The 15,447-nt window shown below is 39.5% G+C and overlaps 1 protein-coding gene across 6 annotated transcripts in view; it reads right to left on the bottom strand.

Annotated features, from left to right (window-relative positions):
• LOC121950573 (UPF0606 protein KIAA1549) overlaps positions 1 to 15,447 on the bottom strand; it is a 48,269-nt gene that overhangs the window by 21,594 nt on the left and 11,228 nt on the right. For all 6 annotated transcript variants that reach the window (XM_088080055.1, XM_088080051.1, XM_088080053.1 and 3 more), the window contains exons 3-9: positions 6,285 to 8,456; positions 6,034 to 6,122; positions 5,317 to 5,476; positions 5,079 to 5,209; positions 3,462 to 3,654; positions 3,252 to 3,311; positions 2,994 to 3,139 (exon numbers count right to left, since the gene is read on the bottom strand). In XM_088080055.1, coding sequence (XP_087936181.1) covers positions 2,994 to 3,139; positions 3,252 to 3,311; positions 3,462 to 3,654; positions 5,079 to 5,209; positions 5,317 to 5,476; positions 6,034 to 6,122; positions 6,285 to 8,456 — 2,951 coding nt within the window. The remainder of the gene's footprint in view (positions 1 to 2,993; positions 3,140 to 3,251; positions 3,312 to 3,461; positions 3,655 to 5,078; positions 5,210 to 5,316; positions 5,477 to 6,033; positions 6,123 to 6,284; positions 8,457 to 15,447) is intronic.

The raw sequence follows: 15,447 nt of genomic DNA, 5'->3' as shown, positions 1-15,447 counted from the left end.
CATAGACAGTGCTCAAGCAACTGTAAAAAGTGCTTCCAAAAATGAGAGCAGGGTCCAAGGAAGATGAGGCGTTGTACTCTCTACATTAACAATGAAATGTCTGATGAAGGCCCTAATGAGCAAAGTGTCAATTTCTATGATACAGACGACTTTTTAATGGAGAGTGCGGAGCCTCATTTTCTACAGCACTGTGTAATGTTAATCATTTTTGAGTTTTTGTGACTTCAGAAACCAGAATTCACACACCAACTTTTTGGCACCTTTGCTGCTATATGCTATATATAACTGGTTAAGCCCAGAAAAACGACATATTCAGAGATTCTCTCTCTGATCTGTCACTTGTTTTGAAATAGCAGTCCACATTCAATTATTGTCTTCAGGCACATAAATTAAATAACAATATTTTGATTATATTATATGTATTTGTATGTACATTCCACCTCTTTTAAGAAAACTTAAACTTGCCTGTGTAACTGTACCAATTGCTGCATGGCCAGCTTTTAGATGAGGAACTTTAAAGGCTTTTTGTCTACCTAAAGACATTTCCTGTACACATTTTTATTTCATTTTAGTTTCTTTTGTAAGTACAAATATGTTTTGTTTTTTTCTTACACAAACACAACACAAACATACACACACAAATATTTATAGAAATAGCAAACTCATGATATCTCATAATATATATCAGCTTGTTTTATGAATCCCCATTAGAGTTTTCATCGTCTGAATATTTCTCCTTGCTGTCTAATATGTCTGTGTGTGTTTGCAGTCTCCCTCTGGGTGCCCTCAGGCGCAGCACAGTCTGCTGTCTGCATTACTGGAAAGAGTAAAGTGCAGGTCATGCCTGGGCTGACACAGAAAAACGGCTGGGCAGGCTCTCTCATCCAGGGTCTAATCCAGTCCATGCATGGTTATTAGAGTGGAAAGACGGCAGTGTGAATGTGTGTGTTATTGCACGACCCCAATACAACCTTCTCCTTTATCTGTCTGAGGCAGACTCATAAAGTATTCTCACAGGTGACAACACCACACTGCTTCTGTCATGACAGTCAACGGCATCTGTTTGAAATACATGTCTGTCTGTGTGTGTATGTGTGTGTGTGTGTGTGTGTGTGTGTGTGTGTGTGTATATGCAAGAGAGCGAGACAAAGGATTCTTCTGAAGTTCAGAAGCTCAGTCTGAGTCACCTCACTCTCATTAAATCCAACAGACACTCAATGATCATGAGTGTCTTTGAAATGTAAAAAAAAAAGGATGGAAGGAACACAAACACATAATAAGGCTTCTCTGAGGAAGACATTCATATTTGTTGCTTTATCTTTCATTCTGAAAGATAAAGAGGATGCCAAAACCTAAAATTAGAGGTCTAAACTTAGCACAGAGACAGACACTAACAGTCCACAACCAGTGTGGTCCTCTGTTTTCATAATTGCTCTCTGGGTTTTTCAGAGACAATGTTGCAGGAGGCAGAAAGGTCAAAAGGCTGCTACTCAGCCAAGGATGATGCTGATCACTGACAGCAGCCCTGTTTAAAGACCACCCCATGTGCGCAGACTTCATGAGGTCAGATCAAATATGCATCTCTCGTCTCCCAAAACAAGTCTCTTTTATCTGAGTGTTTGGCTCCTCCTGTTTCTGTCTCTGTATCTCTCCCTCCATAATGTCTCCCCTCTCAGCAGCAGAGACACACTCTTAATCATCCCAACTGCAGGATACAGACAGAGAAAGAGAAACAATTAATAATTGATCTGCTCTTCGCAGCTCTGTGGAGCCATCAAGTAACAGGACCGGAGAAATGAGGAAGAGGAGAAAGAGCAAGGACTCGTGAGGTCTTTGAGTGGCCTGCCCCTGGGCTGAATGGGATGCTGTTGCCATGGAGACAGAGCTCTCTCCTGTCCCCTTAGAGATGAGCTGAGCAGGTGCGGGGCGAACCCCACAAAAGCTAGCGCCTGATTAGTAAAGCAGTAAGGCTTTCAGTGGTTACAAACGCTGCAACGCTCACATAATGAGCCCTCAGTACTCAGGCAAGGTAGCTAGAGGGAGCTTGCATCAGGGAATAATGATATAAATGGCACAAGGAAGGAAGCTTTTTTCAAGACTTAGTGTGTAATCCATTAACAAACTTCCTGTTAAAGAGTTTAGAAAGTTTTGTTGCATAATGTAATAAAGTAATTCTATTGAATACTTTCCAAAGAAAAAAACACTTCCCTGTCTGTCTAAACAACATTTTATAGTCTAGTGTTTATTTTAAAACAAGTACAAAAAAGTCTGCCTGGAGGATGGGACACTTTCTTAAAATAAGGAAGATAATGATTTCATGACGTAAGGCACCAAATTTGTATAAAGTTCAACTTCATACAATCTACCGTGATGCTGTGGATGGGGGCAACAGTACAAACCTAATTTTAGCCACCTAAAAAGAGGCCTAAAACGTCAATATTGGTTTAATTGTACGCTACATTTAGAATATTTTCACCACTTTTAACCTGCCTTCAGACAGCAAATAATGATGGGAAATTGAACTGAAAATGATTTATTCCTTCTTCAAAGCCAAATTCCATTGTAACAAAAAGTAATTTTATCTTGCAGATCACAGGAGTTGCTGGTATAAACCTGCCTCGCTCAGTTAATTTGTTAGTGATTTTGTATGACATAGGTGTTTTAAAGGACTCACCAAAGTCTTGCAATAACACAAACAAACTAGACAATCAAAGCAGCTGTAGAGTGATTTTTTTAACGTGATCCTTTTTTTAGGTAGCTACAATACATTTTGTTGCCGTCCCTGTCACAGCAGCGCAATTCTTAACTTCCATGCCAATACTCCTTCCTGCCTCTCCAAACTGACTATGGATACGTACCTTTCACAACCCAACTTAAAAAATCTGAGCTATCCCTTTAAATTTCTGGTGAGGCTAGATTTTACACTGTATGTGTAATCAACAACCACTAAGTATAGAAGAAAGATGTTTATATTGTAAAGATGTTTACAATACCTGCACACTGCTGTTGCCTATATGGGTCGCTCTCTTAACACGTCTCATTAATCCCGTTGCTTCCCCGAGTAACATGGCCACCCGGCGCTCCATGTTGGCTTGGAAGGTCCTTTCACCCACTTTCTGGTCCAACACACCCAGGAGCACTATGTACACAGACAAGAGAGAAAAAAAACATTCAGAGTATCAGCACAAGGGGTCTCAAATTTAAGCAGCTTTCGCAGCTTTTTACCATGCCAAGAACTGAAACCGTGATACCTGTTCTAACCCAGGAGGAGCGAAGCAGCTGGCTGGTGTTCAGCTCGGGATAATGGAAAGCTGTTAGAAAAAGAACACAATGATGCTCAATCAGAGTGAAGTTTGACCTAAGTTCATTGTTGGTAATCAGAATAATTAGAAAACACTCAGAAAGCACCAGCTGCTACAGTAAAGGTGACACATTAGGAAGTGGAACCCTGTGGTACTCACGCTCAGCAATCTGCAGAACAGGAAAGCCCATGTAATAGCTGAACTCCACCATTGTGAGCTTCATCAGTGCATTGCTGACCTCTGACCCCATCAGGTAGCCCCTTGAACTGCGCACAGTGAAGGTGATGTCAACCGGCTGCCTCACCAGCCGTTGTTCCTGATATTTAGGCGCAGCCATGGTGATGTTTACAATCTAAAACACAATTAGACAGGGATGTACTGTTCAGCAGATGGACGATTATGCAACAGAATGTACAAATCATTTTCCATCCTGCTGTTGATGGGAAAGCTTGTCTGTCTCTTAAAAAAGTTCCCGATCTGAAAATCAGTGGCTTCAGTGATTGGAAAGTAAAACACAACATTGGGCTGTGTGACCAGGGGCACAGTTCGCTGGTTGTTGTAAAACATTTCCATGTTGCCGCTGCTGCAAAAAAGCTTGATTTAATCCTTATATTTATTCCAACTAAAAGATGATAATACAGGCATCAGTGTAATAGGATTACATAGAACTCTACTGAAGCCAACTAACCACATAGCCAAATAAGCTCTTTATTAACAAACGGTAAGCCTCTTTAATACTCAACAACTAGAGCATGAATCCCTTCAAGTAAAAGTATCTAATTGAACTGTCCTGGGGTCGTTTTCACGAGTGATGGTAAGATGGAGAGTGAGCTGGAAAGGAAGACTAGTGTGGTGTCCATAGTGACAGTCATTGTGAGGAAAGACCTGAGCTCGAAGGTGTTTAAACACTAAACCCTTGCAGATGGTCATAACCAGTGTAATGTATTACTGCTCCTAAATTCATTCAGTAATGACTTTACAGCAACTAATCAAACAATTATGTTGTTACTTGAGTTACGTATGTTTTTCATGTATCTGCCTAATGACCAGGTAGAAAAAAAACCTAAAATAACAGCCTTGCATTTGTATGCCTCTAAAAACCAGTCAAGTTGCAGATACATTTTATAATCGTGTCTGTGAAAACGGGGACGCCTCAGCACAGAAGATTTATACAATCAGCACAGGTTCAAAATAAGTGTCACTTATTCAAGATCTACCCAAATATCTCCCCTTCTGTTCCTGTGTTATGGTGTTGAGTAATGTACAGAAAAATGTTTTTGCAGAAAATTATGATTTCACAGTTAAGCTTGCCTATGACCTTTTTGGATATAAAATGTTGTCACTTCATCATTTTATACTATAAGACATTTGTGTGAAATTTTGTCAAACCAAACTAGTGATTCAGGTTTTACAGCAAACAGTTAACTTAAAATTGTCTGACTCCCTAGCCAACCACTTCTGCCACCCTTTAATTACTGATGAAGTGACTGGAGTCGGTCTTGGGTCAGCCCAGTCAGCAAAAAAGCAACTAATCTTTCACTAGCTCATTTTAATTTTCTTTGTATAACAAAAAAACAAAACCTTTCCTTTTAAAAAAACCCAAAACAATATTTTTGGTAAAGCTATAGCTTCCACCAGAGGTAAGCAGCTGTGGCAGAGAGGGGATATTATTCAGAAGGCTCAAGATTGTTGTCACTGAGTCATTCAGCACCAAGGTGCGAAACCACAATGAAAATCCCAATAAAACATCTCAGCTGAAATGCAAGTGCCACTCACATGCACTGTGAAGTTGGTCGACTCCTTTGAGCGCCGCCGCACTTCCGCAAAGGCCATGGTCAAACCTTTCTCAATGCTCTCACTGAAGTTGCAGTACCGCACATCTATGTGACTGGGAACAAACTGCAGCACTGCACGGAGTGAAGACAAGGGCAGTTTTATTAAAGTTTTAAAACTAAAGGTTAGCACAATCAATTCGAATGTTGACAACAAGACAGCTCGCTGAAAGGTCAATTACCTGTGTGGACTTGATATTTACTGTCTGGTGTTGCCCAGTTGGGAGACACAGACAGGAAGCGGCGCCCAGACCTTCGCAGAGCATTGATGACAGATATGGCCGTGTACACAATGGGACCAGACACCACCCGAAACACAAACTTTGGTGGAGGATCCACAACCTTGACAGGAATATATAACAAAGAGAAATTACTCATTGGAATCATTCATTCACAGTTAAATGACTTGTGTTAAAGCGGATGTTTATGAGAGGTCATCGCAGTCTTGTGGATCTTGATATGACTACTCTTGTGGTTTGTTTATCACAGAACTGCTGATAAAATACTCAGGAAGCGGTCTGGTCCTCATGGTTCAACTACTGTAAGGTACACACACACACACACCCACATAGATACATACATACACAAACAAATACACCGAAATACACATATACTGTATGTGAGGGCCTTGACACAACAGTCCATACACCCCAGAGTCACTGTATATTCTAATAAGATTTCTTTTGCATCACAATGTGCCTATTTTTCTGCTAAATGTCCTTCTTAATTTGCAAAAGGTTAACAACTCTCACACTATTACCCTAAAATTATCAGAATATCTTTCTTTTTTTAACCTTTATTTAACCAGATAAGAAACCCATTGAGATCAAGATCTCTTTCACAAGAGTGACCTGGCCAAGAGGTCAGCAATGCAATCTCAATTACTGGGATAAATTTACCTGCAGCTCCACAGACTTGTTGAATTCAGCTTTCAGTATGTCTCTCAATTGAGATTTGGCATATCCAATGGTGGCGCCAGAGGGAAAACCTTTGAAGAAAGCACAAGCATGGTATTACAGCCTATTCCTTTATATTTCTCATATATTTTGAATTCATATTACAGTTTTCAGTCCCAATTTGCATACATCATAGATGTGGATTACATTAAATATCACTGTAATATAACAGAACGTGTAAATGCCAAACGTACCAATTTTTACTAAATAGGCAGGTCTGTCAAGGTTGCAGAGGTACTGTTTTGATATTGGTGCTGTAGTTGTGGTCTTTCCACCAGTGGTGGAAATGATGCTGACACTAGTTGAGGCGTCTGTGGTGGCAGTAATTCTAGTTGTGGCTTGATGAGAAGTAGTGGTGGCAGTTGTAGTTGTGGGCGCAGCAGAGACTCTATTAGCTTCACTGCTAGTTGGGATCAAGGTCATTGTGGCTGGTATGTCAGCTCCATCTTCAGTCACCCCCTGATCCCCCAACACGACCGGAGGGACAAAAGTGACATTAGAGGTGGGTTCAGCTGAAACTAAAGTGATATTGTGAGTGTATTCAGCTGTAAAAGTGGAGTCTTGGGGAGTTAGTTCTGTTGTACCAGTTGTGGTGTTGGCAGCAGGTTCAGTGGGAACAGGGGAATAGACTAGGGTTGCAGTTAAGACAGGAGTGCTCTGTATGGTACTTGATGGGAATGGCTCTGTAACAAACCAGTGCACATCTGTCAGAGAGGAGGAAGACACTACGTCATCTGGCAGCAAAGGTGTGGCACTTGCTTCGGTTAAAACAGTGTCATCCATGCTAACAGTTAGACTATGTGAAGGCCAATCTGTGGTGAACACCTGACCATCCCAGACAGAAGAAGAGGGATCAAAAAAGTGGGTTGTGATTATAGAAGGATCCAGAAAAGGCTCAGAGGCATTGACCAGCTGAGGACTCGCCTCTGTGGTTGCTACTGGGGTCGATTCGTCTTGAGGCTCAAACCCTGACGGTTCACTTGAGGACTCATCTTCAGTTGGTTTTGTATCATTGGTTAAGCTGTTTGTGGGTGTGATGTCTGTAGCACTGATGGACACCACAGTAACATTCCCTCTTTGTTCGGCTCCGGTGTCTGAGCTGTTCTCCTTGGTCAACTGAGTGGTGTAATACTCCAAGCTGTTCATGTCAGGTAAGAGAACATCTGTGGGTTGAATTGTGAAAGTATCGGGCCAATCTATGTCTGATATGTCTGGTATCTCACTGTTAGCTGAGGGAGAAGGGTCCAGTGTATAGTGAATTGTGGAGGACAAAGAGGAAGGATAAATGGATTTAAGTGGAACAATGGTGCTGTACGCCGTCGTGAGGCTGGGAGAAGGTGAGACATGAAGAGGATGCAAAGATGAAGGTGATATGCCAACTCTGGAAGGGAAGGATGTGTCATATCTTTCTGTATAGTCCTCAAGATCATACGAGTCAGAGGGCACCTTGGTGACCAGAGAGTAGTCCTCTTCATCTGCATTTAAGAATGACATTGTCTCCAAGTAGTCCCCAGACCCCCAGTCCACTTCCATGGTGTTAGTGGGGTAGAAGTCCTCTGGAGAGACCTCGGTGGGTTCAGATGAAGATGATGTGGGGTCAGGGGCAATGAAAGGCACATTGTAGCCAGGGGCCAGAATTTTATCTGGGTTGGGGAGCATGTTTATTTCCTGTGTTGGTTTGTTCTCCACCAAGGGGGCACTACTCGGGCTTAACTGGTTCACATCCAGGACTTTACCATAAGATTCATCAGCTGCAAAGTCAGTGAAAGTCAAGTTAGGGGGCTCAAGAGGCTCAGCAGGAAGTGAAGTCATGATTGTCACTGTTTGATCTGATGCATCATCCTGCTGCTTGTTGGATGTTGATTTCTGCTCAAGACCTAGCTGAGGTGTTGTTGACCTTGTAAAAGCAGAGGGACTTAATGATACTAAGGATATATTTGATTGAGGCTGTGATCTTGTTGGAGTTGGAGAGAGAGAGGAAGATTGCTTTGCAGACTTTGTCCTGGTCTGCTTCCAGGTCGTAGAGGGTTTAGCTGGTGCCTCAAATTGTGGACTAGACTCCAGCGCAGATTCTGAGGGGCTTAAAGATGGAGTGGAAAGAGGATGTGGTTCTTCTGCAAGGAGGTCACTAGCTGTGAAGGATTTGGAGCTTTCAGAAGCAACACTTCCCGACTGGAAATGCGTGACTCCAGCAGTCCTAACTTCATGGTTTGCTTCAGACATGGATGGCAGGGCACCAGGTGAATCTGGGCTCTCAAAGGCAGTATACTGTGAGACTGGTAAGGCTGATGATTTGGACCCTGTTGAACTTGGATCATGTCCAAGAAATCCCATAGGGTTGAGCGTAGAGTCCAACTTTGACTCATCTGCAAAGGAACAAAGAGAACACTTTAGTTTACTATTGAATTAAAGAAAGATAAATGGCTGTCTTCAAACAAGTAAATTACAGGGATGAGCACTAGACTGTGACAGAGATGCTGCATCTAAGAACTGTTTTCACTCACACACTCTGATCTAATTTCTTTTAATAAAGAGGCCATAAATCGAGTGAGTTTAAATATCTATTTTTTCCACAATGACTGGAGGTAACTGATTGAAAAAAGTAGTTGCTTTTACACACGATTACCTGTCAGTCTGTTATCTGATATCAGCCTTAGGATTCAATCAACTGTAACATCATCAAAAAACACAGTGTGGACAAATAGTTCAATGTAAAGTAGGATGAAACATGACTTTGCGTGGCAGACAGACAGGCACCCTACTGTAAGCTATGTGGTATAACTGGAGTGAACAACAATGGAATTTCATCAATGGGATAGCTTTAGTTTAAAAAAACTGTGTCAAGCGCCGCAGGCCTTGAATGACCAAAATAAACATTGATCTGTGAGAAAAAAGCAAGGGATATTGGACCTGCTGGACCTGTTTTATATGATTCCCATTCATCATGAAATGAGTCATTCTGACACTATTCACCTCTGGGACAGAGGCCACAGAGTGATTCATAGACCATGTAGTACAGTACGACACCTCTCTGATCTGTAGAGGGAAGCTGTTTTAAGTTTAGGATGTAACATTTAACCTTTTTTAAAAAAAAAATACTATATTGACAGATGATCTAGCTATTGATACAAAGTGGAATTTCAGATATATAACGTACTAAGGTTGGTTTACTGGAAAAAAATTGTTATGGAGCCAGCTCATTTTACCTTACAGTATATCACAGTAGCTGTTGAAAAATCTAGAAACTAGTCAAACTAATGACCCATTTGCTAAAGTAGCCACAACATCAAACCATTAATCCTGAAGAAAATGTCAATATGATGTGTAAGATGTAAGGAAATATTCACAGGCTAAAAACACTACCAATGTGGAATCATAATGAAAGCTGAAAATGACTGCTTCCCTCACTTCCAGTTTTGAACTAAAGAAATATGCTGACATACAGGCACTGACCATATGTTCCAAAATGAATGAATGGTCGTTCCTGGTACCTTGATGACCTTTGCTTTTTTAGTGATGCACTCAAAAGAGAACATCCCCTTTCATTTTTTATGGTACCTGACTTTGAAGTGATAAATGGTGCAGATTTCAGCTCATCAGGAAGGAACTCTACCTCTTATACACAACATTAAAATCCTTAAGGGTGACATTAGACCTGCCAAAAGTCTAGACGAGTTGAAATGGCAAATGTGGCTTATGCAATACATTTCCAACTTAATTTGTGTGCCAAAGGCCTTTTTTCTCCATGTTGCATAACAAAGTGCATCATGCATGATTTCATTTGGGAAGTGCCTTGATTACACTGCATGGGTCGACATGAGCTATGAGGGAAAGTAGCAGAGTAATTCTTCAATAATTCATGGTAATAGACTTTTAACAGTTCTATGTAGCTGATTTTCTTTTATATGCTTAAATGTGTTTTATAGAATAATATTCAAAGCCCAAACAGATGCTTAATGGTTCTGCTGAAAGCAAGTCTTACCTCACATAAAGCTGTAGTTGGTAACTTTAAAAAAAAAAAAGTTTTTGTCATTTTTGCTGAAACTGTTACCTATATCCTGATAGTAGTACATGAGGTAGATGATCTGTGGAAATAATCACATAATTACATTGAATTAAAGAAAGATAAATGGCTGTCTTCAAACAAGTAAATTACAGAGATGAGCACTAGACTGTGACAGAGATGCTGCATCTAAGAACTGTTATCACTCACACACTCCAATCTAATTTCTTTTAATAAAGAGGCCATAAATTGATTATTACTGAAAGTGAGTTTAATTATCTATTTTCTCCACAATGACTGGATGTAACTGATTGAAAAAAGTAGTGGCTTTTACACACATGATTACCTGTCAGTCTGTTATCTGATATCAGCCTTAGGATTTAATCAACTGTAACATCATCAAAAAAACAGTGTGGACAAATAGTTCAACATAAAGTAGGATGAAACATGACTTTGCGCTGTGGAAATAATCACATAACTCCTTAAAGTGCTCCTAATGGCACTGGCAAGAATCCACTGCAGTTGAACAAAATCAGAGCCTTAGAGTCCTTAAAGCAGCTGCCAATCATGTTGGTCACTGCTCCTGAACTGAGGCCAAAAACAGGGCAGTGCTGATCAAATGTGAATCAAGATTCTGTTACTGCACTGCCCTGTTTTTTGCCTCAAATGTTTTCACATAGGACTTGTGTGCACTGTTAAGCTGTAAAATGAGAAAGATTGTGTCCTGGCAGCCAAGTTGAAAACAGTCGAGCCAAATCCAAGCAACACCCACCAGCCCAGCCAAACTTTCTCATATTACTGCTAGATAGTACACTAAAATATGTTTCTGAAAACATATTTGTTGAGAAATAGGCAATGACAATAACAGAATTTTGATTCATATTTGATCAGTGCTGCTTAATTTGACAGTTTGATCTGAGTTCATGAGCAGTGATTGCCATGATTGAAAGCAGCATCAGAGACTCGTCGGCTCTGATTTAAGAAATATTACTCAAGAAGGTGTGCTTTAATGTCCTTTGAGCACTTCAGTGTTGTTTTTTATCAGCTGAGGTGGATTTTTGCAAATGCCATAAGGAGCACGACATGAAGGCAGAGGAATTTCATTATTTCACAAATTATGTGTCTTATGTACCACTGTCAGTTTAAAGTGACAGTTTTTTTTAAAAAATATGTCAAAACTTGTTTTTTATAAAAGTTATTAACTACAGCTTTAAAGGAATATTTCACCCATAAAACCACTTGTTAACCAATTAGTTATGCTTTGTTATCTTGATGTGCAGAAAACTTTGTTTTTCTTGCATGTCTCCAAGTACAACTGCAAACATATTGATTTATTGTATGATTTGGGACCATATTAACAACAGCAAAACTATATCAAAACAGCAGTTAACAAATTCTCACACAACTAGTGCAGTATAATCCTAGTCTCGTTTATCCACCAGACATATGCATTTTTGCTCGAAAACCTTAGTACTGGAGTTCAGTTTTGGAAAGAGCATAGATAAGTTTCATTTTCAGTTCAGTTTTAAAAAGGAAGGTTTGGGCAAATACCCATGTGTTTAGGAACTACTGAGCATATCACTGGATAGATGAGACTTGGATTATACTGCATGAGTTGTGTGAGAGTTTGTAAACTGATGTTTTAATATGGCTTTGCTATTGTTAAACATGCCAATCAACTTTTCTTCATGAAGTCAAGGTAACACAGCATGACTAATTTAAACACAAAGGGTCATTTTGTGGTTGAAGTACTCTTTTAAGGCCATCTTATGGTTCTTGGGCTTATAGATAATCAAAATGAACTGTAATGTATGCATTGAGTTTACATGCATAAATAGACCAAATTAAGGCAGCAAAAAAAACAAAAAAAAATGAAATATTTCTGTTTATAAGCTCAACACAGACCATATGTCTTGAATTTCCCCTTGAAAGTAGGTCTTGAACAGAGCAAAACTTTTAAGGCGCCATTATTGCCATTGCCAGAAGCAAGCCACCAACTGCCTCTAAATAGTGACTCAGCAGCTGCTGGTAATGTTGCTGCTCTTTGTAGTGTTCAGAGACTCTGCAGAATCATACAAACTTGAAAATAGCCACAGAATCAGCTGAGGGAGAAGACTATTTTTAAACGCTGGGAGCACAGAACAGATCACTTATAAAAAGAATCAACAAAATAGAATATACTCTGGAGCGTCATCTTAAATTTACTGCATCGCTTCATGCAACACCACTGCCTCTGGCTTGGCCCAAGAGAAAACTCCCAACTTAATTATAACCTACACTGGTACCTTAATTGAGTCAGCATGCTATTATAACAGAGCCCATTGGAAAGGACTTGGAAAGGAAAAGCCAAGACTTTCTTCTCTGAAGGCAAGTCTGTTCTGCACATTCTCCAAACTGCCACACAGCTCTGTGGCTGCTGTGCCAAGTGTTTGAACCCCCAGGGACGGATCACACAGCTGGGCAGATGCACACACATACGCTTTCAGCTTACTCTGAGCAGACCAAATAATATTATTAACTATTAACAGAGGGATGCATTTGCCTGTTCTATGAAGGTTGTATTGATGTCCTCATTTCTCTTTTTTTTTTGTAAGTAATGAATAATCACAAGAACAGAGCATGAAGTTCAGAGCATGAAGGAGAAGCAACTGCATTTGGTTTGCTTCATCCTGTCAAGTCTTCTACAGTTAAATGTGGAAAAAAATTGAATATATAAACTGAAATCATAATCTCAGCTGTCAGTCACAGTATGGAACGAATAGTGAGTGTTCAATGCAAATGTGTGCTCTGATCACTAAAACATATACTGATTAGCTCTACACTTAACTTTCCATGCAGCTGTTAATAAACACACATCTTAATTACTACAGATACATAAAAGTATAGTCAACAGCTTTACAGACAACCTCTGTAGGAGACCATGTTTGTCAGAAAAAAAGTGCTGATGTTTGAGGTCATTAAGTGGTACATGACCCCAAAATGTCACCTCATCTCAGCACAACCCTACGGTGACAATTTAATTCATTTATAGTCACATTTAGGGCACTCAAACATGCATGAATGGATGACAAAACATTTAGCTATTTAAAACAAAGAATATTGTTGGCAGGTGATCGACGGCAATACTAATAATTGAATTAGAATACACAGTAGAACTAATGACGCACAGTGTTTTGACGCTTTACTCTTGTTTAGAGGTTAAAAATACAGTAATGATCGAATTTTATTGAAAAAGCCTATAAATAAAATCCCAAACTGTGTGAAACCAATGCTGAATTATGACTGTAGGAAGACCTTCCTTATAATTCTTCATAACTAAGCAGGCATGGTCTTAACACTTGAAGGCTAATCTTGGGTAATGACAGTCAAAGCTCAGTGCGACAGACAGCAGCCAGGCACAGAGCATGTGAGACTGGACTGAATTGAGGCTGACATTACAGTAAGCAGATATTGACAAAGGCCTTCAAGACTGAGCAGCGCTGCCACCTGTCCCCCGAAACACGAGTGTGTCGCACTCGGCTGCCCACGCATTGTTGGCCCCGTCCATGAGACCAAGCTAAAGACCCTTGCAGAGGGACACCTTTAAATATCAAGTCACGAGAGCATAAATGTCAAGTGCTTAGCTCATGTAAATGACAGTGTCCCAGTACGTTTTTTTTCTTAACTCATTGTAATCTCGCTCTCCCGCTCAATCTTTTCTTTTCAATCTGGAATACAGATCGCCATTTCTCTGCCAATAAAAACTCATTAAAGAATAAGGGCCAGGCTGTTATTGCATTAGCAGTAATTAAAATGATAAATAAAATACATGTCTAGTTTATACAAACACATATAAGCTGTTTAAATAAATACATATTGTCCTGTTTTTAACCAACAAAGTTACAATACCCTGTGCCATTAAAAAAATGAATGAAAAAAAATGCAGAGTCTCATTACTCTGCTAGCACTGAGGAATTAATGCAGTGAGATCTTCACTTATTCATTACATGAAAAATCCCAGGCTAATGAGATTCAACTTCCATTCATCAGGCCTCGATGTGTCTTTTGGCTTCGACTCGCTTAATGAATAGCTGCCTTGTACAGGCAATGAACTTGATTTGCATTTGGCCAAAATGACAGGTTAACAAATCCTACAAGTCTCCAGTTGTTTTACTCTGTGCCTTCTACTATATGTGGCCCATAAACTGGTAGTTATTTCATGGTGTATTATTTCTAATTAACCAGTCACATTATGCACAGCAGCAACTGGAGTAAGTGGAAGCAAGCTGGTTTAGTTTTTATCTTTACTGTTCTCTAAAATGTGGTGTAATTTTCTGCTATAAACTTTGGGGGTGGGAAAATATGTTCACTTAAGTATCAGATATTTGAAAAAAGATTTTTTTTTTTTTTAATGTTGCAATTTATGAGTGAAGTGACATCATATCCATTAAAAACCGAAGTGAGAAAGCAGAGAAATGGTCTACAACCACAACCTGCGAAAATCCAGTGTGTTATCTGGGATATATATATATGTGTATATATATATATATATATATATATATATATAGAGAGAGAGAGAGAGAGAGAGAGAGAGAGAGGAGAGATATGGTGATTAGTAGTAAGTATTGCAATTATGATATGAGTCCCAATTTTAGTGAGAATCGTAATTTTTGCATTTTATTTTCACAAAACAACAAAAAATATATATTAAATATATATTTTTAAAAATTTAATTTAATTTTAGCTAAAATTTGTATCCACAGAGCATGTTGTTCCCTGATGTCTGAAAAATGATTTGTAGGCCAGGGTCTCTCTATAACAGCACAAGGCTTCACTTAAAATGGTATGCTGTGACACATTTGAATTTGATCAAAAAAATGACAGCTCTCACCATTTGGCCACATTGTGATTTCAATAATAATTCGATTTATTGTTCAGCCCTAAATGCAAGCCAGTGGACCCTGGAGGGCATATTGACAGCCATAAAGAGAAAGCAAAATGCATTACAAACTCAATTGCTCATTTTATCTGCAAAGACCTTTGTCTGTATTAAATACAGGTGTTCAAAACGTGGTTTACAGCTTGGAGCCGCAGTACATTATACATTCAAGGAAGCACTTTTTAATCAGTCTATTGTACATGTACACTTTATTTACCACTTTTTATGCAATATATGATGCTGCTGAAATAAAAGTCAGGAAAAACTAATGTAATGTGTTTTATTATTGGAAATATGCTTCTTGATATACAGTCTCTGGGACTGTATGATTCAACCCCCATGGTTTTGGTTTAAAAAAAGTAAACAAAAATCCCAATAAATTGGGGCGCTCAATGTACACAAGCTGTGTCCTCGCCACAGCGGCTGTAGGTTTGAC

This window comes from Plectropomus leopardus, chromosome 7, assembly GCF_026936395.1.
Source record: "Plectropomus leopardus strain MGB_pleo_1.0 chromosome 7, ASM2693639v1, whole genome shotgun sequence".
Lineage (NCBI taxonomy): Eukaryota > Metazoa > Chordata > Actinopteri > Perciformes > Serranidae > Plectropomus > Plectropomus leopardus.
Note: the sequence above shows the minus strand (reverse complement) of the source record. Positions and strands in the feature narration are given on the sequence as shown.